Source organism: Manduca sexta, chromosome 18 (assembly GCF_014839805.1).
Source record: "Manduca sexta isolate Smith_Timp_Sample1 chromosome 18, JHU_Msex_v1.0, whole genome shotgun sequence".
NCBI lineage: Eukaryota > Metazoa > Arthropoda > Insecta > Lepidoptera > Sphingidae > Manduca > Manduca sexta.
The window spans coordinates 8696931-8720854 of NC_051132.1; the positions used below are offsets into that span (position 1 = coordinate 8696931).

General features: G+C 34.2%; 1 protein-coding gene across 1 annotated transcript in view; it reads right to left on the minus strand.

The window, feature by feature from the left end:
• Positions 1-23924, minus strand: part of LOC119189673 — a 91362-nt gene that overhangs the window by 11414 nt on the left and 56024 nt on the right. The window contains exon 2 of the mRNA XM_037439987.1: positions 17355-17534. Within this exon, the coding sequence (XP_037295884.1) occupies positions 17355-17534 (180 nt within the window). The remainder of the gene's footprint in view (positions 1-17354; positions 17535-23924) is intronic.

Here is a 23924-nt window from a genome sequence, read left to right on the forward strand (position 1 = left end):
TAGTATAGTTTGAAACTTTCGCTACTAGTTATATAATGCCATGAAATAAGTATCTTGGCAGAATTTACTTGTGCTGAACTATCAGACTTCAGCTGCGGCGGCTTTCTTAAAAATATGATGTTGGACATTATTTACTAGTATTAATGCACATATTATTTATTATTTACATGCCACATGCGGTTATGTGAACATTTTTACTGGTATCAATTTACATGATATTATTTGATAAAATGCAGAAGAGCCAGCTAGGGTGGTATAACCACGCGAAAAGGAAGCCGCCCGACTACGTAGGAAACTTAGCACTACAGTTAACTATTCCTGGCCGAAGGACTAACTCAGACCTAGGACGAGGTGGAAGGATGTAGTGCTGAGGGATTTGGCAAATGTCAGGTTTCCGAAGACGACATCATGGATAGACCGAAGTGGAAAAGAAAAACGAGGAAAGCAGACCCCACCACCATGTGGGATAGCATGGAATGACATAGCTTGGAAGAAAAAAAGAATTTACATGATGTTATTTACCAATCGATCTCGATAAGAAGTTATATAGAATTTGTACTTGCATAGATATTATAAAAAAAGGTCCACGCCAATAGCATATTATAAAGGTAATCTGTATTATTTTAAGCAACTTATCTTAAGTCAAATATTGCTTAGAGAATGACGGGAGAAATACAACACAGAATTAATAAGAACATACAAAACTATCCCTTTTAAGTAAAAGGGATGGTATTCTATGTTCTTATTAATCTTGAGATCCTTATCTCAAGAAGGATTGAAATAGCTTTTAACAAAGACATTCAGCCAGGTAAAGGTATAACTCTTTGGATTTTAATTATACTTAGGTTAGGTATTGGTATTCCTTTAAACTTTTACTAAAGCGATATCTGATCTCTCTCCGGTAATGTCGGCTTGCCGTCTCACCGAACTATGAGAGTGAAGGAACAAAGAGTGTACCTGTGTATTGCGCACACACTTGTGCACTATAATATATCCTGCGTACCTGGCTGATCTCCGTTGAAATTGGCCGTTGTGGTCGAAATTCGGCTAGGAGGAGGTTACTAAAGCGATTAGTAACACCTAATCTAGCAGAACCTCGTCCCCCTTCGCGAACCCTATTTGAAACCACTTGATCATTTATACTTAAATATTTAAAAATAAAAGAAAATAAATCTACGAAAGTCGAAAAATTTCCAAGTATATCTGTGGCTCCGCTCTAAAAAAGCTTTCCGGGATAAATATGTTCCCGGAATGAAAGGTCGCCTCAGCACTCAGAAGTAATGATTGCTTGGTAGTGCAAAAAAACCGTTTAAATATTTACTGAGATTAGCGCAGTTAAATCATTCAGCTTTATGTGTTATAAAGCTGAATAATTTAAGTGTATTAATTTAGTGTATAGATTTTATTAAAGAAGTACTTATAGATATGTCAGAACGCGCAATTTGAAGACTAGATATTTACGACGGGTATCTAAATGACAAATACTCGAGTAAAGGCTGCGCTAATTCTTTCACATGTGACGTTAATTTCTAGAATACATATAAGTGCGTACAGAATACTATTTCGTTAATTTGTTAAGGTACGACAAATCTATAGTTTTATATTAATCATTGTTACGCAGAATCTCGGCTAATTAGTTCTATTAAGCAAAGGTTGTGTGTGGTATAAAGACCTTTTTGTTCATTAGCGCGCCCGTGCGGTATAATACCACTTTCTAATTTTGCCTTTTATGCCCGCCTCAGAAATTTCTTTTTAAAGGCACCACCGGTTTCGCGTTAATGAAAGAAATGTTTTAATTAACGTAAACAAAAATCGTCAAGGGTGTAAAATGGGGTAATCTGTTTTATTTTTAAGATTGCTCCCGGTTTGAAATGATGTTTCATTTTTGAAGCGGGTAATAAAATTTTAAACTGCATACTATTTAATGAGCAGATCTTTTATTTTTTAAGGTTATCGAATAATGTATGAAGGACGTAAATTAAAAATTTTCCCGTACGTTTAGCAGCGGCGGCGAAAGCCTAGTTCGGTGTGGACGGACTGCCGAGACGAATGTCCAGTGTCCACAGGTTCAAATCTCAAGACACACCTTTGACTTTTCTACAAATTATATGTATATTTTTTGTAAATTATCGCTTGCTTTAACGGTGAAAGAAAATATAGTGAGGAAATCTACGTACCTGGGAAGTACTGTATAGGAATTTTGAGGGTGTGTGAAGTCTACCAATCTACAATAGGCGAGCGTGGTAGACTAAGGGTTCATCCCTCTCAGTAGTAGGGGAGGCCCGTGCCCAACAGCGGAACAATATAATATAATATAGGCTGATATTATCAAGTCTTTTCATTAGGAATCGTAATTCCAATCCCTAAAGATAGAATTCATTTGTTAAATTATTTTTGTTTTTACAATTCAAATCATAATATTATCGTTAAATTTGCTTTACCTACTTACAAACTTCGTAGAAACTAACTTTCGGGTCCTGAATTTCAATTAATTAAAATTAAGTCACCCTTTGGTTGTCCAACGAAAATCACTAAGAGCTATGCTTCCTGCCTTCCTCTAAGGGACCTGTGCAAACAATTATTACGTCCTAAGTAAATTGGGATAATGCGTTACTAGCTTACCGAGTTAATAGTTTTGACCATAAAACGGTACACATTATAAATAAGGTAAGTTATTCTACATGAGAAGAATGTTTTAAAATTATTAATTCGCGTTAATATAAATTGTAGCTTTTGCTCGTGGCTTCGCCCGCTTGAAGGAATTTTCCGGGATAAAAGTCCCACTATATATATATTCCCGGGATAGAAAGTAGCCTATAATCTTCCCAGGGTCTTAAACTATCAACATACAAAATTTCTTTAAAATCCGTTCAGTAGATTTCGAGAAATCCATAACATATAAATGGGAAGGGGGACTTTCTTTTATAATATTATATATAGAAGATATGGAAAGTTCTAAGTCCAAGAATGACATCAAGACAATTGATAACCTATGCCATTGAGTCCGCCTGAGTACTTTGTAATTATGGTGTGTAATTTTTTTTAATTCGCAGACCCAAATACGATAGCTTTGGGTCACCTTTTCTTTAAAACCAGAAGTTCATCCATCACTCTTCCAAAATTGTTTTAAGGGAACGTATTGATTTCTTAGATGTCTGACGGGCTTGTGTGTATGAAAATATATAATTTTATATGATATTATAACGTGGCCCGAATGTCAGCAAGGTGGAGCGCTATTATCGACTATGTAATCAGTTTATTTTTTAAATATGAACTCATTATGCAATTCATTTTATGCTTTGGTTTAATGCTTTTATATATTTTCCTCGTGTTTGATGCGGCGTATAAAGTTCCAATGCAGGTTTAATTAAAATCCACTTCAAATACCCTATTGATATAGCCACAGATATGTTTACATCGTTCATAGAATAAAAATGAATATCATGATTAGAATATTTAACAAAATATATATAATTACTTAATGACTCATAATTTTAAAGTATTCAGAAGGCGTGAGTTTTCTAGGGCTTTTTTATTGCCTTGTATTAAAAAAAAACACGTGATGTTTTCTTTTAAAATAATATATATTTACTTGTATCAATATACTATAATTATAAAGAGGCAATAAAGTTATTTTTTTGTTATAGACAGCCGGTAGTTGTAAAAAATACTTTTAAATTTTTTTAACTCCTTGTTTGCACAACGCACAAACGAAGTAAAAGTAACACCTGTTTACGGCGGTTCCAACATTTACCACGTGCAATACATTAGCAATTCTTCATAATGACTAAAACACAACATAAAGAAAACTCCAATCAAAAATGGCAAAAGTTTATCAGTCTAAAATACTATCTATAGTATTTTAGACTGATAAATACATACACGCAAACCGACATAAAACAACCTCACACAAATTCGTTCACGGATGAAATGATTTTGTACCAGATTCATCCCGCGGGAAACCCTCAACTGTCCCGCGGGCCCACGCTAAGTCCCTCCTAAAGTGGCGGCTTATTAGGCTTACGGGCGGATTCCTCTTGGTTCACCTCGGGAGGTTGAGTTTTATTTTATAAGTCTAGGACATATTTTGTTAGAGAAGGTATGATGCATTTATTTCTACAGACATTTCTTAAGTATAGATCACGTATTTCTCACAAATCTAAAATAATAGATAGTTAAGTCATGAAAGTAAACTAATTATGATGAAAAGTTCTAATAAAATACTGAAGCGTAAATTTTCTAGATTCGTTACTAACTTCATACTTCGCTAACTTCGAAAATATCGGTTATATTGCGAAGTTAAATAAACTTTAAAACCGATCTGTGAAATACCTTGCAGAATATAAAATGATTTTGTTCTCAAACCTCAGCACTCCATTTTCCCGCAGTTGCAAATAGCTCGCAATAACTTGCAAGAATAAAATTTTATTAAGTACTTACCAAGTAAAACACGCTGTCTTTTCAATAGCATTTCGTTAGATTTTGTGCTGTATCTGTTTTTTTAATACGATGTGTGTGTTAGTTTTTGTAACAATGAATTAGGCTATAAGTCAATACTTTTATTATATTTTATGGCGCATAATCTCCTATTTCTTATACATTATATCTATTTTGATTTCTTGAATTCCAAATTTAATTCTCAAAACTATTCACATACTAAATAATTTGCAGTACATTTCGCAACAGGGTTAATGAAAAGAAGAAAGAAACAATAATTACATTATTAAAAAATAGTATTGTGTATTTGTTCACTGTTGCTCAACATTTAATTCCTTAGTAATCTTACAAAATGTACACAATTTCGTACCATACTCTGAATATTCCCGCTCTAAATTGCGCACTTAAACAACCTGAAGAAAGAAATTTTATTTAAAATAGCGATTGAATTACAACCTACTTATCTCTCAAGAATACTTCGTTAAATATTTTTTGTTGTATTTTATTTCAAATGTTGACCTCAGCCTTTACGTATAAAAGTTTTAGATGTTCGTGGTTACATTTTTATGCGTGAGATCTCTACATAAAGTATAATGACGCCTAGATTTAGATCGATGTAGAAGTTTTTTTATGTTTTGAAATAATCGCTTCAATATTCTTTTAGTTTTACAGATGTCCTAACCGACTTTAATATGCTATGTTACTACTACTACATACTATGTTATGCCATGTGATTATAATTATATTTTATTTCAAGTTATATAAGGTTTTCAGATTACATGACTGGCTTCTTCCTTACTGTTAATGCCATTTGTATAGCTGGTATATCCAAAAGCCTGTAAAGACCTAACAAATTTGTAAAATTCTAACAGAACCCTACGAATTTGTTTTGTCCTAGTAGTAGAGGAGACCCGTGCCCAGCAATGGGACAGTATACAGCGCTGATATTATATTATTATATAACATAATCACCTACATTTTAGCTCCTATGTCGACCGTTTCTACAATTTTCAAGAGAATTATATTTAAACACCAAGTGAAAAATGGCACACTTACATAACAAAGCACTTCATTTAAATTGTAATTTGTATGATCAACCCTTTCTTTTTTATATTTCATTCTTTCTTGTTATTTGTCTGGATAGATATTTTTAGTAGAACTTATGACTTAAGGATTATATAAAAAAAAGACTCGGTTAACTTATGTTATTAAAAATCTTTTTAGAAGAAAACCTTGTTTAGGTTTTTTTTATCTTCGACGCTACCTTGAACGAAATAATATGGTTAATATTTTTTTTCAATAATCCTAGCGATCATGGCCTGTATTGTTTACCGTGTGATTTGAGTTGTTCCGGATTCAATTCTTAAATGAGAAAACATTGTGTATATGGCGATTTGGAAATCCACCCAAGTTACTACTTAGCACTTATAGTAATTTGTGCCCTATATAACGATAAAAGAGTCCCCTGCTTCGTTATGAGACTGATATATGTATACTCTAATTCCCTACCTCATTACGAGACTAATAAATAACATACTCAGCTTAATATGAATACAGTACTTGAGCCCCAATCTAACTCTTCAGGGATGCGGGCTTCAATACATAATATCATGTGATATATACGTATGAACAGTGTACAGTCCGCAATCAAGGAACCATTGACAAGATATATATCGTATGATATATACCTGTATAGATATAGTTTAAGTTTTCATGGGTACGTCACGTTCAAACAAAGTCCCCTTTTCAATTGCGAATCTGAAAACTGCATGATGACTAATATTGCCTAACCCATTAAAATCTCATCAAAATATCTAGACGTATAAGGCCATTTGGTCTTCGCAAACTTATAACTTTGACCCTTCGCTGTGAGGTCAAGTGAAGAACAAACTGCCGTCGGTGTGCGTACTTTGGAATATATTGCGTACATAGCTGTATATTACGTACACTGGATTATATTGTACCGAGGTATTCATAGCTATAAAATATATATTTTTTATTTTATTTACCGCGCAATTTGTTACTTTATATATATAACTGTACTTTACTTTTTTTTATTTATGTAAATTATATGGTTCAGATCTATATTGTTATTGACTACGGCAATCACAACGACCATACAAAACACAGCAAAGATGCTATTTAATACGCGGTTTTCTGTTGTATTAGAGCATCTAAATAGTCTATGTTTTGTAAATCACATAAGATATTACTAATATCTACACCGCAAAGAGAGTTTTTTTAAAATATACCATTATAAGATGCAAAACATTATTACAACAATGAATAATGCTCCAATAAAAACTAAAAAGATAAAATGTACGCGACATTAACATTTTAAATTTCTGATTAGCATAATCGATACCCATTAATAGAATTTGCATTCAAGAATATTTAAAATTGCATAGCTATTACAATATCTTAGCTAACACTGGCTTTGATTTTCACAGCTCATCGTCGAAATCTGCAGACACGCCTCAGTCAAACATAAGACACCAATAATTTACCAGAGCTGGCTATTCCATTAGGCAAACGATTATGGCTAATGTATTCAAATTGTCACCGGTTCGGCTCCCGGCGAAGGCATGTTGATTTTACCACTGATTTATTAAAGACTTGGTCTGAGTTTAAAATTAATTTGCGGTTAGACGGGCTTTATCTAGTTAAAGGGAGAATTAGGGAAGATTTTAGTAATCCTCATTGGACGTGATGGGAATTTTCTTAACAGTGGGAAATTTAGGGAGGCCGCTCAGTACAGCTTTTTGTAAGGATCCTGTCACGCGTTTCCTAAAGGCGTTTCTGTATCATTACTATCGTACGTCAGTCGCGCGTCGAAACGATACAAACGCGCGACAGCGTGGTTATAAAAAGTCACTTTGGGCGACCTTCATTACATTTTCTACCGTTAAGAAAATCTTTTAACGATACAAGTATCACATAGACTTGCAACAGTAGCGTTTGCATTGATTCCTATATCGATGATACGTCACACCAGTCGTGTGTTTGCATCGCGTATGTGTGTAATGAAGCTCAATAGTTTCTAACGATACAGAAATGTGAGCGCAGGTGGGTTATAAGTGATAGCATTACGACTATGTCGCGGCTACTTCGCGATTGCGTTGCTGTAAGCGACATACCTAAGGAGTAAAAAAGTTTTTTTTTATGTCTTAAGATCTTTCTCCAAACGCGTTTTTACACCGCCTTTATATAGGCCCTTAGAAAGATAATAAAAACTAACATATGATATAGTGTAACATAAAATTATAGAATAAAACATAATTATTATAGCCTTGTACAAATAATACACATAATACGTATGTATTCTTTATGATGAATTACCCCATATCCAGTAATGTTTTCTTTATTTTAATTAAATGTTAAAAACTGTTTTAAGAGACCACCCTTGTCTAATCCACTTTTTTAACGGCCAACGGTCCCTACATTTTCTCTTTAGCCAAGGAAATGTTACCCCTTTACACATTTTACCCCAAAATTACTTTCAAGTTAATGTAACTATAATTTACCCCGAAGCGCTCGTCTGTTACGAACAATTTTAATTTAGTACATAAAACAAAAATTAATATTTTCCGGCTTAATCAGCAAAAAGTATTTTGTTCTCGTAAGCTCTTTTTTATGTTGTATAGTTATCCAAAAATATAGCATAAATAGAACCTTATTTTTAAGAGATGTAATATAACTTTGTTAATATCGTTTTACGCCAACTTTTATTTTGTCAAAATATAACGTAAATATAATAATGTTCGAAGATTTGCTTTGTGACTAATTGGACTATTTGTTAGAACGTCTGGGTTGCGATAATATGATATTATGCTCATTATATTACTGCTGTAATATTACGAGTATTTTTATATGAAATAGGCGTGAAAAGTAGTAATTATATATATATTTTTAGATTATTTAATGATATTATGAATCGCTACATAAAAGTACGTAAACCTATTTATTCTTTATACTTTGAAAATGCAGCAATCTTAAACAATTTTAATAATAAATGTACGTGAGCCACAAACAACTGTACTCTCTTTTAATATTAATGAATCCAATTATAAAAATAAAAAATGCAGTAAATAGCTATTTATGCTTTATACTTTAAGCCCCGTGTTTCAAACACAATGTGACGCAACTAAACAAACTAAACCGCTTGTAAATCTTATTCATTACTAGATGACCCGGTGAACTTCGTATCACCTACATACATTTATTATTATTATTTATTGTGAAAAACAATTTTGCCATACAATACGTATGTTATCATTATCTGTCTCTCGCTAGTCGAGAGTACGGTTTACGCGTGCGGTAGCTTGTCGCACATTTGATTAACTTCGACGATCTAAGTCATCTTCTCCGTGGCATTTTGCGACAATAACAATAAATAAAGTTCTCACGCACTGACAAATTGATGATAGATTTTAATAATAGTCTTGCAATTTATTTATTTATTTTCTATTTTTAAGAACCCACTGACATTTTTACACTTTATTTATTTCTGAAATGTTTTGTATTTGAACAAAATAAACCAAAGAAATCGGACCTCATATTACAACTATGAAACAGACTTATTTCTGAATACATCTATATATATGTTACAGTTCTTTATTTCTAAAAAGAGAAAAAGACATGAAATGTTTGACAGGTAGGAACATTTTGTATTGAAAACTTATATTGTCGTTTTTAGTATTTTCCGTTATTTATTATTTATGTTCGTCACCGTTTAATCCATCCCTGGACTTCCACAAATAATTCAAAACCAAAATTAGCTAAATCGGTTCAGCCGTTCTCGAGTTTTAGCGAGACTAACGAACAGCAATTGATTTTTATATATATAGATTAAAATGTATGAACGTATGTTTACTTCAGTATTCAGGGTAAATGTTTCCCGAGGTACAAATGTATTAAACTGAGTTTAACCCTAGACTCTGCGAACTACAAAACTTTTTAACTGTCACAATTTTAGTTCGCTTTTATTTGTTTACTATGAAATATTATTCTCGACGAGAATTATTATTGATATTAATTTAAGGATAAGGCTAATCATGTTATTACAACATAAATACGTTTAAACATGTCTTCCACAGAAATATAAAACTCAGAAGCAATTTATCTCAAATCTAAGAGGCAACTACTTCGATATTTGAAGTCATTAATAAGTGAACGTTATTGTTGTGTGAGGCCATTGTTTAATAACATAACAATAAAAATAAACATAAATATTTCGTAAACAATAAATAGTCCTCGTGAAAAATCATACAAATATTTTAACAAGGAAATCCATTACCGAATTCAAAGCTATAGCAGGGACAAAAGAATTAAAAAGATATCTGTCTGGAAAGCTCGTTTGAACCTTCTTTAAACAGTTTATTTATTTTTCAGACTATTTTAAATTAATGGACTTTCGTGACCTGTGCATATTTAAAACGTAAGATGAGTCATTTTAATAAGATTTCCGTGAATTCTTTTTGAAATAAAATGTGTCATGTGCCCTTTTTAATTTTTTACTCTTTCCGCTGTTTCTGGTAAGTGCTTAAGGCCGATTTCTGCTTAAAATTTCCGGCTTAATGAGTCACGAAGTATAAAAAATATTTAGAATATTACATTCTTTTTGTTTTCAAAAAGTATGCTGTAAGACTACTCTTTTATTTATAACATTTAATAATTTATTCTGTTTTTGAAAGCATTATTTTTTTAATTAAATCTCAGGGAAATGCAATTTCATTGAGCTATCACAATTTTAAGCCACCAAAACTAAACTTATCAATTTGCAACCATGATTTATTTTCGCAAACATAAATGGCTATACAATTGCTGTAGAGACGAAAATCGCTAGCGCTATCGAATACCATCAATCAATAACCGCACAATTTCCTATTCCACATACTATATTCTAGATTGAAACTAGAATAAACTAATATAGAGCGGAAGTGAGCTCTACTGGCAGTGAGCGCGATAAGTCGAGCGAGTGCTTTCCCATGTTCCGACCGTGGATGCCTCCCCTGTTACACAAACATGTGGATTGGATATAAAATTTAGTATTTAATAAGGCGAGAGAAATATCAAGCTGGTATTGACGTAACCTTAAATTTGTGCAACGGTTCTGTTGTACAGTCAGCTTCAAATGTTTACAAAGTGAAGACCAAATCTATGGATTACAATGTAAATAAGGAACGTCTTTATTTGATCGTAGATTAACGTTGCTTGAAAGTGACTCTGCTTCTTTGTTTCGTCCTGTTCCGGTTATTTACACGAATGGAGAGCTCAATGAAAAAAAATATTTGCAACTATAATAATTGTGTCAGATAATCCATACTCAACATCAATTTAAAAACAGCTTATCCAAATTTTTTGCGAAAAAATTCCAACAACGAAACACAGGTAGAACTGAACACCGTGATGTAAGATTTTCCAGTCAAAATCTCTAATACGAAAGAAAAACAGCCCGTACGGTTTGTTTGTTGTGACACAACGACAGATTTGCCCCCTATCGCGTCACAGCGAAGTAGGTCAGGGCGTAAAGCTCAGAAATAGGTCTAAAATTGCAGCTAGGAAATAGTGCTTTTCTATGTACTAGGGTCTGTGGTACGCTACTGCGAAGTGTAATTGAATTTTGAGTAACTTTTACCGCGTGTGGAATTGGCATTTAATTTAAAGTAAGACATTAGAGAACTATTATAAATGGTGGAGAGTATTTCGTGCTCGATTGGGGTAGAAATATAATTTTAAATTGTAAATATTAAATATAATGTTGATTTTAATTAAAATATGCCTACGATACATCTGAGTAAGGGTGACAGGCGTGACAGTTCATCAGTCTCTATTATCCATGAAATGTCCATAGTTCTATAAATAACTTTTAATTATCTAAACATTAATTTTATGTAATTGCCTTATGGTTATATGAGTTTTTTTTTATTTGGAACTACGGTGGTATTAACTACACTCAACAATTCATCTATACTATTATATAAACCTGAAGAGTTTGTTTGTTTGTTTGTTTGAACGCGCTAATCTCAGGAACTACCGGTCCAAACTGAAAAATTCTTTTTGCGTTGGATAGAACTTTGTTCGTGGAGTGCTATAGGCTATATATCATCACGCTATACTGAATAGGAGCGGAGCAGTAATGGCTAATCTCAGGAATACCGGTCCAAAGTGAAAACTTCTTTTTGCGATGGATAGCCCTTTGTTCGTGGAGTGCTATAGGCTATATATCATCACGCTATACCGAATAGGAGCGGAGCAGTAGTGGCTAATCTCAGGAACTACCGGCCCAAACTGAAAAAATCTTTTTGCGTTGGATAGCCCTTTGTTCGTGGAGCACTATGGGCTATATATCATCACGCTATACCCAATAGGAGCGGAGCAGTAAAAGCTAATCTCAGGAACTACCGGTCCAAATTGAAAAAATATTTTTGCGTTAGATAGCCCTTTGTTCGTGGAACGCTATAGGCTATATATCATCACGCTATACCCAATAAGAGCGGAGCAGTAAAAGCTAATCTCAGGAACTACCGGTCCAAATTGAAAAAATATTTTTGCGTTGGATAGCCCTTTGTATGTGGAGTGCTCTTAGTTATATATCATCACGCTATGACCAATAGGAGCGGAGCAGTAATGAAACATGTTGCAAAAACGGGGACAATTTATTAGTTTTGAGAGCGTCCGTTGCGTGCGCTGCGTAAACGGTTAAAGTTATGCAACAATGATGTATGACGGGATTGTTCCTCTTAAAAAGTTCTAAAAAATATATTATAAAACAAAGTCCCCCGCTGCATCCGTCTGCCTAAACTCAAAAACTACCCAACGCATTAAGATGAAATTTGGTATGGAGACAGTTTGAGACCCTGGGAAGAACATAGGCTCCCGGGAAACTACTACTTTTATAACGGAAAACTTTTGCCTGAAAAACTTTATAACGCGGGCGGAGCCGCGGGAAAAAGCTAGTAGGTAATATAAATAAATAATATAATATAATATAAATCTTTTTCAGTAGAGCAATTTAAAGATAACTTCTTGTAAAAAATATATCGAACGACTTCTCCGCTATCACCAGAAATATTGCTAGTCCCCAATCATTTTTAATTCAAATAAAACGTACCTTTGCATTATATACCCAACTTTCACACCCATCACTATAATCATATGAAAAGCTGCCACACTTATCCATCTATATGATATAATATTTTTTTAAGTAGGCTAGAACTACGGCTGTATATAATCATAAAAAATAACGAGCCTCGTTGTACCATCAGCCCTTACAATGTAGGGGTAGTTTGCATAAATTTCACCCCCACTATACGCCCCGTTAACTCCTACCTTTATTTCATATACGAGTATGCTACAATTCCCTCAATTGTAGTGTACTCGTACTGTTTTATTGAAAACAATATCTCGTATGAAAAATAGAAACTTTTTCGATATGAGAAAATCTGTTTAATATACAGGTAGGGAATATTTTATTTGAAAAACATCAAAGCGAGCTTCTTGCTTGTACATGAAAGGGTAAAAAATAATACTCCAGCAAGTTATTGAAGATTACGTATTTATAACTCTTTATAAATATATGTGGGAAAATGGATATTGGTTTGATGTTTCGGGTATGTAATAAATATGTTGAGGTATAAAATATACTGCTCTAATACAAATCAACATAAATATAAATTTTACTTTTTTACGCTACCGGCCAGCAAATAAACGGTTAGTTAATGTTCATACGTCTATTATTAAAATAAATAATAAAAATATTTTCAAACCGAACAATATATTAATAAACACATAATTCAACGAGTACCCCAATGATGGTACCCCAAAGTTACACAATTTCTCTCATATCCACAAAAACTATTCGGAGTTTGCCCCATCTATGATGAAATACCCCATTTCATCCAATGGAACACCGCACCCTGTTCGCAACACGCATCAGTCCCTCTCATACACCAGATAGAAGACATTACCGGGCCAATTTCCGTCACCAAGCCCCCATCATTTGCTATGTGACATGCCATCGCCCGGGCTTATCAAGCCGCTTTGAGAGCGCCTGTTTAGATAAGGTTATCCGGGCCTTTGATACTGTTAGTTGAGGTACAATGTACCAGGATGGGCTTTTGTGTAGTGACGGTTAGTTCGGATATTTTTTTATACATAAATGGTAATAGGTATGGGGTATAACCGATTCTCACTTATGAAAAATGCACTCTCACTCTATGATAGGGTAGGTCGATTTTTTTTTTTTTTATATAGTTGCAATGGTTTTTAATGGTTTTTTCTTTTAGCTGGTTATAAAAATATTTGATATTTTTATAACCAGCTAAAAGTTATTGATCAAATAAATTTTAACTTACACACACATTTTAATTTTTTATCCCCGAAGGGATAAGCCAGCTGTGCTATTGATTCACCCACTTTCCGCCGTATGTATTCTGTCCCATGATGTGATGGGGTGAGCCTTGCCCATATCGTGCTCCAATTCTAGACTCCGGGCTGATAATGAATAGAAAAATTCAATATGACTTTTCCCGACCTGTAGATCGAACCCGAGACCTCAGCACTACGGTCCTACGGTAATATAACTAAGCCACCAAGGCAGTAACTTAACTGGATAATATAAAAGTGAAGACACGTATTATGATATTTATACGTTTTCTAAGTATACAACTTTTTATTTGTTTATGTTGTACCTATATATACCATATGAATATGTAATGAGTGGATAACAGCTTTAAGACATGTATTATTTTTATTTCATGAACAATTTTTCACTAGTATCAACTGATAATAAAAACTGAAGCTAAAAGAGTTTATAAACAAACAAAGAAGTTTCAAAGCCGCTTTTGTTCCTTTCATAAATAATTTTCTTCGTACTGCGTTTGATAGGGCGAATATTTATATCATTTTTGTAAGTAAAATTCAAGCTCGAAGAGTTAAAGTGTAACTGAGAATGGTATCAATATTATTGTACTGGAATATGAGTAGGTAACTATATAAGTATAATGTTTTTAATCTAGATATCTAAGGGCAAATTTTTCACTCATCGCGTCAGATAAAATTTATCGGTAAATGAAATTATTACCTGACTGAATAAAGCCAAAATAATAAACCTGTTTTATCCACACAATTAAGTATAATTTGCTTTTGTAGTATTTATTCTATGGATAACTTTATCTAATTCAAAATTCAACTCTAAACAATAAATTTTCCGATCAAACTCGCAAAACTAGTACACAATAAAAGACAGTTAACAAAAAAACAAAAAAGTAATGCATTTTTCCCGTTATTCTGTCAGTCGTTTCAATTTCAATTAAAGCGTGAGTGGCTCTAAAAGTAACTATTGGAGCGAGACCACGTGTGAACCATACATACACGAGCCCTTGTTGGGAAGGTTTTAATGTAATTAGTAAGGGTTTAGGTTGAACACCGCTTTGCCAATATGTTGAAATTATGAAAATTTCGACATAAATCTGATTATTCTGGGCAAGGGCCTAATAGTCTTTAGGTGTAATATTTATTATAGTAGTGATATTGTTTAGTAAAACCATGCTGTAATTTGGTGCTTGTTAAGCCACTTCTTAGTTCTTCTCATTTTTACTTGTGTCTGATGATAAACAACATTTACCGAGTTGTTTATCATCAGACACAAGGATTCTTAAAATTTTTAGACTTTCAATAGCTTTCAAGTCATAATAAAATCGCCAGTGTACTTAGAATATGGCAAAAAACGCGATACGATTCCGTGCCGTTTTATTGTGATTGATAGAGAGACTAACACGTGACTAACGCATTGGTTTTTCGTTCGAAAATTAAATGACATCGACTTACGAGTCCCGTTTTTGATACATTCTAAGAGGGTTATAATGTTGAGGCTAGCCGCAGCAGCTCAATAGTTCATAACACACTACAATAAGGACTTTCTGTGCCTACATTTATTAGACTATAGACTGTCTATAAATGTCTGTCTGTGTATGAATCAGAGGGATTGCACAAAACAAAGATAAAGAGCTATCGGGAATTTCTATGAAATCTTTAACTGTGTATGTACAAATAATATTATTAGTGTATATAACGAAGCATATGATTCAAAGAAACAATTCTATTGAAATTATTTCAGCATCTTACTGCGGAATAGTATGATGATAATTGTCTAAAACGTTTAAAGCCCGCAACTAAACAATTAGGCTAAGCATTAAATTTAATTATGGCGGTAATGAGCTGCGGCAAATGGCGCCCACACAATGCAACAACAATTTATCAGTTGTATTGTCAGCATTCGCGGTAAAATTACAGCAATAAACTATCAGCCTCGCGTGTCGAAATCGCAACGTGTCAGGATACGTGTGGTAAAAAAGAGGAATATAATTCGAAATAATATCGGTTTGAAAATGGAATCGTTAAAAATGTTATCGATTCGTTATTTTAAGTTTACATCTCTACAAAGGAAAATGTACAATTCGAAATCAATATTTGAAAATGAAATTAAAATAAAAAGTTAGATTCATCATAGAAATGCAACGATAAAAAAGAAAGTTACAATTTAAAGTACATATCAGTTTAAACATGCACTTACATATAAATAAATACTTACATAGGACATAGGTTAACAACATCACTCAACTTATCAATGTTGATATAACACCTGTTTTTAATTTTTAATCCTACCACCTACAAAAAGTTTATCTTTCTATAAAACCTAACATACATTATTTATAATGGCCATAATAAAATAAGATGAACTATTGAGCTATTTTCGAATAGCAATCTGTCAATGACAAAAGCAGTTCCCTTCGTTCGACGTACAATAAAATAATTATACCTTACTCTTTATTAAATTATTCTCAAAAGACCTTTAAGTTTAGGCGGATTAGGTTCTTTATAGTACAGGGTAGCAAATATATTTCATTACAACAAAAATTAGGCAATAAATAAAGGGTTAAATAGAATGAACTGCCCACAAAGAATCCTTTGTTTAACCTATTTCCAGAAGGAGTATGTCTAAACGACTGTAAGCTAGTGCTAGTACTAACCTTATATCAGCAATGAAATATGGTTTAATTTTGCTGTAATTACGTCACAAATTCAACTTTAGAATTCCCAGTTGCTACTCGAGGCTTAGCGAGGCTCGTTAGGAGATTGACTGCGATTAATCTTTTTTACTTATCTTAAATTTTTCTATGTATTTAATTTATTTTAAGTTTATAAACATAACATCGATTTGGGATCGGGGCAACGATTTTTACGTATATATTAGAAAGGACTTGTTTTATTTTAAGAATAAGATAGCCTGATGCAAATCCTTTTTTTAGGAATCAATTCCAGGCATACATACATACATACATAACATCACGCATTTATCCCCGAAGGGGTATGCAGAGGCGCAACTAGGGCACCCACTTTTCGCCAAGTATGTTCCGTCCCATGATGTGATAGGGGGCGAGCCTATCGCCATATCGGGCACAAATTCCAGACTCGGGCTGATACTGAGTAGAAAAACCCAAATATCACTTTGCCCGACCCGGGATTCGAACCCAGGACCTCAGAGCGCTATTGTACCGGACATGCAATACAACTACGCCACCGAGGCAGTCAATTCCAGGCAAATTGTTTAAAATAACCTACACAGTCCTGCGCGCGCAACTTCGGAATCGAATTCGGAGCTCCCTGCCACCTATGCACGCAGCCCAAAAATAACCGCTCATTGCACTTCTTGCAGCAAGAACTACCATATACATTACACTAATGACAATATTAAAATAGTTTTATACACAATCGACTTGCCGCAAGTCCAGCAAGTTTAAAAATTTACAAACAGCTTGCCGTGACTGTTCACTCGGTAAAAATAGCTTACGGAAGTCTACTTATGCAAGTCTTCTCCTACCTGGCTAATTATATGTGTATACTGTCATACTCACAATACAAAACTTGGAGTCATGCGGGCAGTCCTCGAGTCGTGCGGCGCTGTGGTTGTTACAGGGTGTGATGGAGCCGACCCCATCGCTGTACTGGCCGCATTTCCAGCATTTGATGGCGCTGGCAGCCACCGCGAGCGACATCAGCAGCACCGCCGTCGCTAACCTGCTTGAGCTCAACATCTGGAAAGAAAGAAATTGATATTACAGTCAGCAACAAAAGCTGAACAAATGCAAGATTGTAAATTGACTTTAAACTTTCGTGTCTGTATAACAATTTTTTTGTTCACTAAAGTAAACTTCATAGAGTTTACTTTTTAGATAAAAATAATATTTTAATTATAGTTAATGTGTAGGAGCGTTTTGAAGTTTTTGGTTTCAGCTACTTTTGTGGCTAACAGTACAAGTGGTAAAAGAAAATGGACAGTTAATAATATTTTCAACTCCCTTTTATTCAAATTTAAGGCAGGTTAGTGAACCCGCCTTTAGATAAAAATAATATTTTAATTAAAGTTAATGTATAGAAGCGTTTTGTAGTTTTTAATGTGTTCAGCTACTTTTGTGGCTAACTGTACAAGTGGTAAAAGAAAATGAATAGTTAATATTTTCGACTCCTTATTTTTTTTATATTAAGGCAGATTAGTTTTCCCGCTTTCGCCTCGCGTCACCGCTCGGTGTCATAAAATGCGTGCCACTGCCGACCTTTGGCTTAAAGGTGTCAGTAATGGGTGTGAGGAAGTTTAAGTCGTAAGTTGTAAAGGGTAAAGGTAATATCATAATGAAAACTATTTTAGTGCAGTTGTGGACACATGTTATTTTCAGTTAATACTGTAATTAAAACTCTTTTAGGACGGTTAAATGGACAATTAACTTCATCTTCAAGCTATTATTTATTCGGTTGATAAATCGAAACGTCCTTAACTAATTCAGTATATAATCCAAAATTCCATGGCGCATAGATAAAATATAATATGTATGTACCATGCCAATTTCGGAAAACGGTCGGATAAGGAACGCGTGGGACCGTTAAGTGTACCGTAATCTGGGGAAGGACTGTGATATGTAAGGATACACACTGACAGGCGTGCTAAGCCTCAACAAAGAGAATATAACACCACGATAGATACCTAAACGGACTATCGCCTAGATACAGACAGTCGAAATGCTATAATAAATAAAACACACAAGTTTTATTTTTATTGGATTTGAAAGTTAGTAAGAAAAAATATTATATTTGTCACAGACACAACTGACATACAAAAGTATATAGAAAACAACCACTGAATTAAAAACTATACAACTATAATTTTTCATATAATCTATACTAATATATAAAGCTGAAGAGTTTGTTTGAATGCGCGAAGCTCAAGAACTACTATAGCACCGAATTTAAAAATATTACACTGATAGGAAGCTATATTACTTTGATAAGCTACTTTTTAACCTGAGAAAATATTGATCCCGGAAAAACAATTTCAAGCAGACGGAGCCACAACAAAAGCCAGTATAATATGAATTCTACTAGCTTTTGCCGGCAATTCTTTTCACATTGATAACCCAAACGAAAACAACTTATACTTCACCGCAATTTTATCCAACCTTTCAAATAAAATATAAAGAAATGTGCCACATAAAATGCTATTTGTAACTAACGTTAAAAATGCATGAGAGTCGGAACGCTCTCTCACTCTTGATCTAAAATAGATAAAGGCTGGAAACGAATGCTTTTCTACTCGGTCAGACCATTTATATTATTGATTAGATTTATTATTTGTGCACAAAAAATTCTAGATTTCAAATTAGATTTTTTTTTTATTTAGCTAAGTAAATACTACGTGCTTCTTCGGAAGAAACATCTAATTAACTTTCGACCCTCTATTCTCACTAGGTGCCACTCAAGATGCCTACCTTTCTCGTTTCTGTGAGTTTATGTATTTAAATTACTACCTATTTCCACTGCCAGATAATTTAAAATCATTTACTGTTCAAATTCCAAGAATGTGACCATCCACTACAATATTTTAAAGAAATTTCGCTGGTGGTAGGATATATTTTATATTTGCCCGGATAGCGACCACCGTAAACAAGATTTTAAACACGCCATAGTGGCCCGAAAGTGTGTCGCGTTCCAAGATCAGCCTGTGTGTATCCTGTTCCAGCAGGCCGGCATAAATTATGTCCACTGTCTAGAGGTAATCATTTTCTCGTGACTTGAGATTCTATTGGACGCCACTCGATCAAGTGTAATAGGATCAATTTCCCGTGTCCGAGTAAAGAATAAATATATAATTTGTATTCATGACACTAATATTTGATGTCTTAAAGCCTCGAGGTCAATGCATCGCAATGTATTTATCCTTAACAATGTATGCTTCAGCAGGGGCCTTATTCTCTATCCCGCACGTTATTTTAACAGTGCGTAACAAGCACGCAACACAACGCATCATGTTTAGGACTATAAAAATTTGGCTTACAGAATACCATTCCACGCACATTTCTCGAAGATAACATGACACGGCCGCGTTACGCGTTTACACTGTCATACAGAATAAGGGCCCAGTACTGTTCATTATTACATGAACAACTAAGATATCCAGTCATTGCTGTGAAAACAACGCGTAAATTCAATTTACCATCCATAGCTGGCTCCACCAGCCCTCTTATTTTCTCTCCCGAACTAATCAAGTAATGCACGCGTTGTAACACGTAGATGACATAAATCAGAGTGGACAGTCTGGCCTAAGGGATTACGAGCTTATCGTGGACATTGATTTATTAAAGCATTATGTCACTGATATTCGTTCTAGAAAAAATTACTGTCTAGATATGAATAAGTCTGGTTTTGGATTAGCTTGATGAAATTTCAACTGATTGTCGCATATAAAGTAAAACGATTTTGTTTGGTAGCCACATCTATTCACTCATATTTCTACATGGTTACGAGTTCGACGCGACTTGATGACTAATTAAAACGACGTAAGGTCTCTTTTCATCTTTCACTTAATTAAAATGGTTAAATCAGTACAGACATGCTCCATTCTGTTTAATACGAGCAACCGGCTCGCCTGATGGTAAGTTATGATCGCCGCTCATAAGCATCCAACATACTAGAAAATTAACGTTGCCAGCCTTTACATTGCTTTATAACTTTAGTCCCTATAACCGTTAAAATATTCAACAACAAAAAAAACTAAAACGCCTACAAAATTTAGACTTTACAAAAATATTCCAATGATCACAAATTTACCACAAGCTCTATAAAATACGCGTAAATAACAACAGTCGACTTTACGGGCAGGTACAGTGCTGGTTTTATGAGCTCCTACGGGATGGCCGGGATAGGCCGGTTTTATAGCACTTGTAAAGTTTGCATGCTATAACCAACTTGCCTGTTATTTTTAGCTCAATATATTTCTTCTAATCTTTATACGTATACCGTAGAGCAGTTTTAATCTACCTAGTCTATTAAATGAGCAATAGTAATTAATGAACAGTGACAAAAACCTACCAAAAGATAATATGATAATGTTTCTTAAAAAAAAATAACGTAAAATGTATTTTCAATTCAGCCTTTAACCGCCAAAACTTATGAACCACAATTCACATGTAAATGTAACAATAATTGCCACAAAGTTGGCGTGATTTCCATAATTCAGCGTGTCACCTCAAGACAGAGATTAAATAAATTCACCGAGAAAAGGGTAAGCGCACAAATATATAAAAATAAGCCTCAAATGACGCACAAACATAAATCATACCTTTTGGCAAACAAGAATCTCTACCAACTCTATTATACGGTAGACATTTGTTTCTCTATGTAGAGATGGTTGCGGCTCGCATTGTTAGCGGCCACTTGACGGCTCTCGTGCGCTACCTGCCGTCGGTCTGGTGTAATAATTAAAAAAAACGCAAAAATGCATATTTACCGCTTCGGAATATTCGCGTGGCTCGTCAAAGTTTTCTGTTTTGTGATATTGTGGATTGAGGTTTATTTTTGGAGCTAAGAGTCTGTTTTCGAGAGGTGATTAATTTGATCGTAGAGCGGGGGTTTTATCAGGTTTTATACGGTTTTAATGAGACCATGGTGGTCTTACAGTCAGACGGTAGTCAAGATGGTAGTCTTGAATGAGTCGGATCCATCGTTGATTGTCTAAATTAGATGGTTAGTTGGATGTGTTAAGTGATCCAGAAAATGTGCAGAAGTTATCTTCCGCAAAGAATTTTTACCGTGTAAAGAGTCACGGCCAACTAATTCCTAAAAAAAATCAAGTTTGCAGAAGTTGCGGCGAGTCGCGTCTGTTTAGCAGTTTTGATAAATTGATGCTAGTTTAAATGCATGTGGAAGTTTTTACGCAATATATTGCTGCAAAAAAAAAACACATTTTCAATATAACTACTAAATACAAGCCGCGTCCTTTATGTATTGTCTATGGCCGGCCTTTGCTAATATCCAAACATTCCCCCCGAGGCAATTCTTGTGCACTTGGTCTCCCCACCAAATGTACGTCCGTGTATGGGGGCACATTTGTCGCGACCATAGGTACACAGTTCAGTGTGTATACCTCATGTTTGCTAAATACACATTGAGACCTATAAGGGTTCATTTCCCCTCCTTTTCCCTTCCGACTATCCTAAGGACTCCTTCTCCTTCCTCTTCTCTTCCTTCCCTCTATCCCCTCCTTTCTTCCTCCCGGGCCTCGTGACCGGATAGCCGTGGGTCGCCAGCGTACCGTTCGCAAGGTACCCCGAGGATAACAAAGGCAAATATAAAAAAAAATAATATCTGAACGTGAGACTTAACATTAGAAATGTTTTGTATAGTATAACTACTTTGGTGCCAAAATGAGACTATTGGTCAGCCTGAATACGAATTCAATGTATAAATTTTATTTACTATCAGTCTTACAAAAAATTCGCGAAGCTAGGCTTAGTTAAAACACACATTTAGGTACTCGATCAGCTGTAAGTCAAAGCCATTGTCATCTTGCCTCTTAATAATGTTTAAACAAGGAACCCGTGATGTTTTTGACACCTATTTAAGCAATTCTTTACCACCTCTTAATGCTAAAACAAGATTATAAGTATGACTATATATTTTTGGTCTATTCCATACATATAGAAATACCAATCAATCCCGTTGATGAAATTATCAATTCATTAAACGTTGAATTCCACATGTAGTTTCCAATGTTGACACTACACAGCCCAGTAGTTATTGGAATTGATAGATTTTAAATGGAAACGTGCTCTGCAGACCATAGAAGCACTCAAGATATTATATATACCAAAATTGAAATATGGTAATAAAATATTTACTTTCCAATATCAAATAAAATTAGATTACAACTGCCGCGTTTCAAATATGTGACAAAAGTTAATTTTCTCAAAGCAATAATATATGAACAAATATATCGTATTTTATTACTTCGCAAGATAACGTTATTAAAATTATACCAGGCCCGTTTATTTGCTCAAAAACACCCAAGGCGTCGATTATCATACAAAAACGTAAAAATACGTAATAAATTATTCATGATTACTATTGACTTGTTTTCGCACAAAAGAATTTATTTGTACTTATGACATACAAGAACTTCACACAATTTAAATGTTATTTCTTCAATTTATGTACAAGATGCTGGTAAACGCGATCTCAATATTTTTGTTGTAGTGACTCTATAATGTGCTTGACAATGGAAATAACAATGAAATTAAAGATGTTTATTTCAATTCGTTTCTTACAGCCTTTCTTCGTTCTTCAGCCGTTCTTCGACAAACATCTTGGTCTTTAGCAACCTATAAGCATCCGCCTTGTTTTCGAAGTTGTAGGGAAAAGCTGTTTATGGATAATATTATCACCGTAAGGAAAATTGGAGTACTCCGCACTGTAAATTCTGCATTCGACCTTCTTGGATGCCTTGACGCTACCCATACGAGGCGATGCGTTTGTTTCGAATCGTAAATTTACTTTATTTTCTTTCCCTCCCCTGAATAAACGCCCTTGAACATTCCTTTTCTACATTGGGTACAATTACGGACGGAATATCGAAAGATTTTGAATAATTGCTTTAAAAAACTATTTTAGATCCGTTTTCATTTTTTTTATTATCATAATGTTCCTTATTGTCTATTTGATAGTGTTAGTTGAAAATAGTATGATGTGTACTTTAGGAATTAACAATGCACGGAATTAACAATTTTAGTGGCATTTTCATTATGAAATTAACGATACAACATCCACATTATAAACAAATTAACAACCAAAGTACCCAAACAAAGATAACATATTGTAGAAATATAATGATAGGTTCGTACAAGATTAAATAACACTGTTAGCACGTCGTTTTGCTAAGGCCACTGCGAAGCGTCCGCAGGTCTTACACGAATAAAAGTCAAATACTGCACGCCGTTTAGTTTACTTTTGATTATAACGTCAACGAAAATTAGTTTTCACGACGTAAAATGGACCTAAAGGACCCGACTTATATCCAAGCAGTCCAAAAAAGTGACAAATAAACGGCACAATAGCAAAGTAACTCAATACAAAACAAACAGTAGTTGATTAATGCGGAG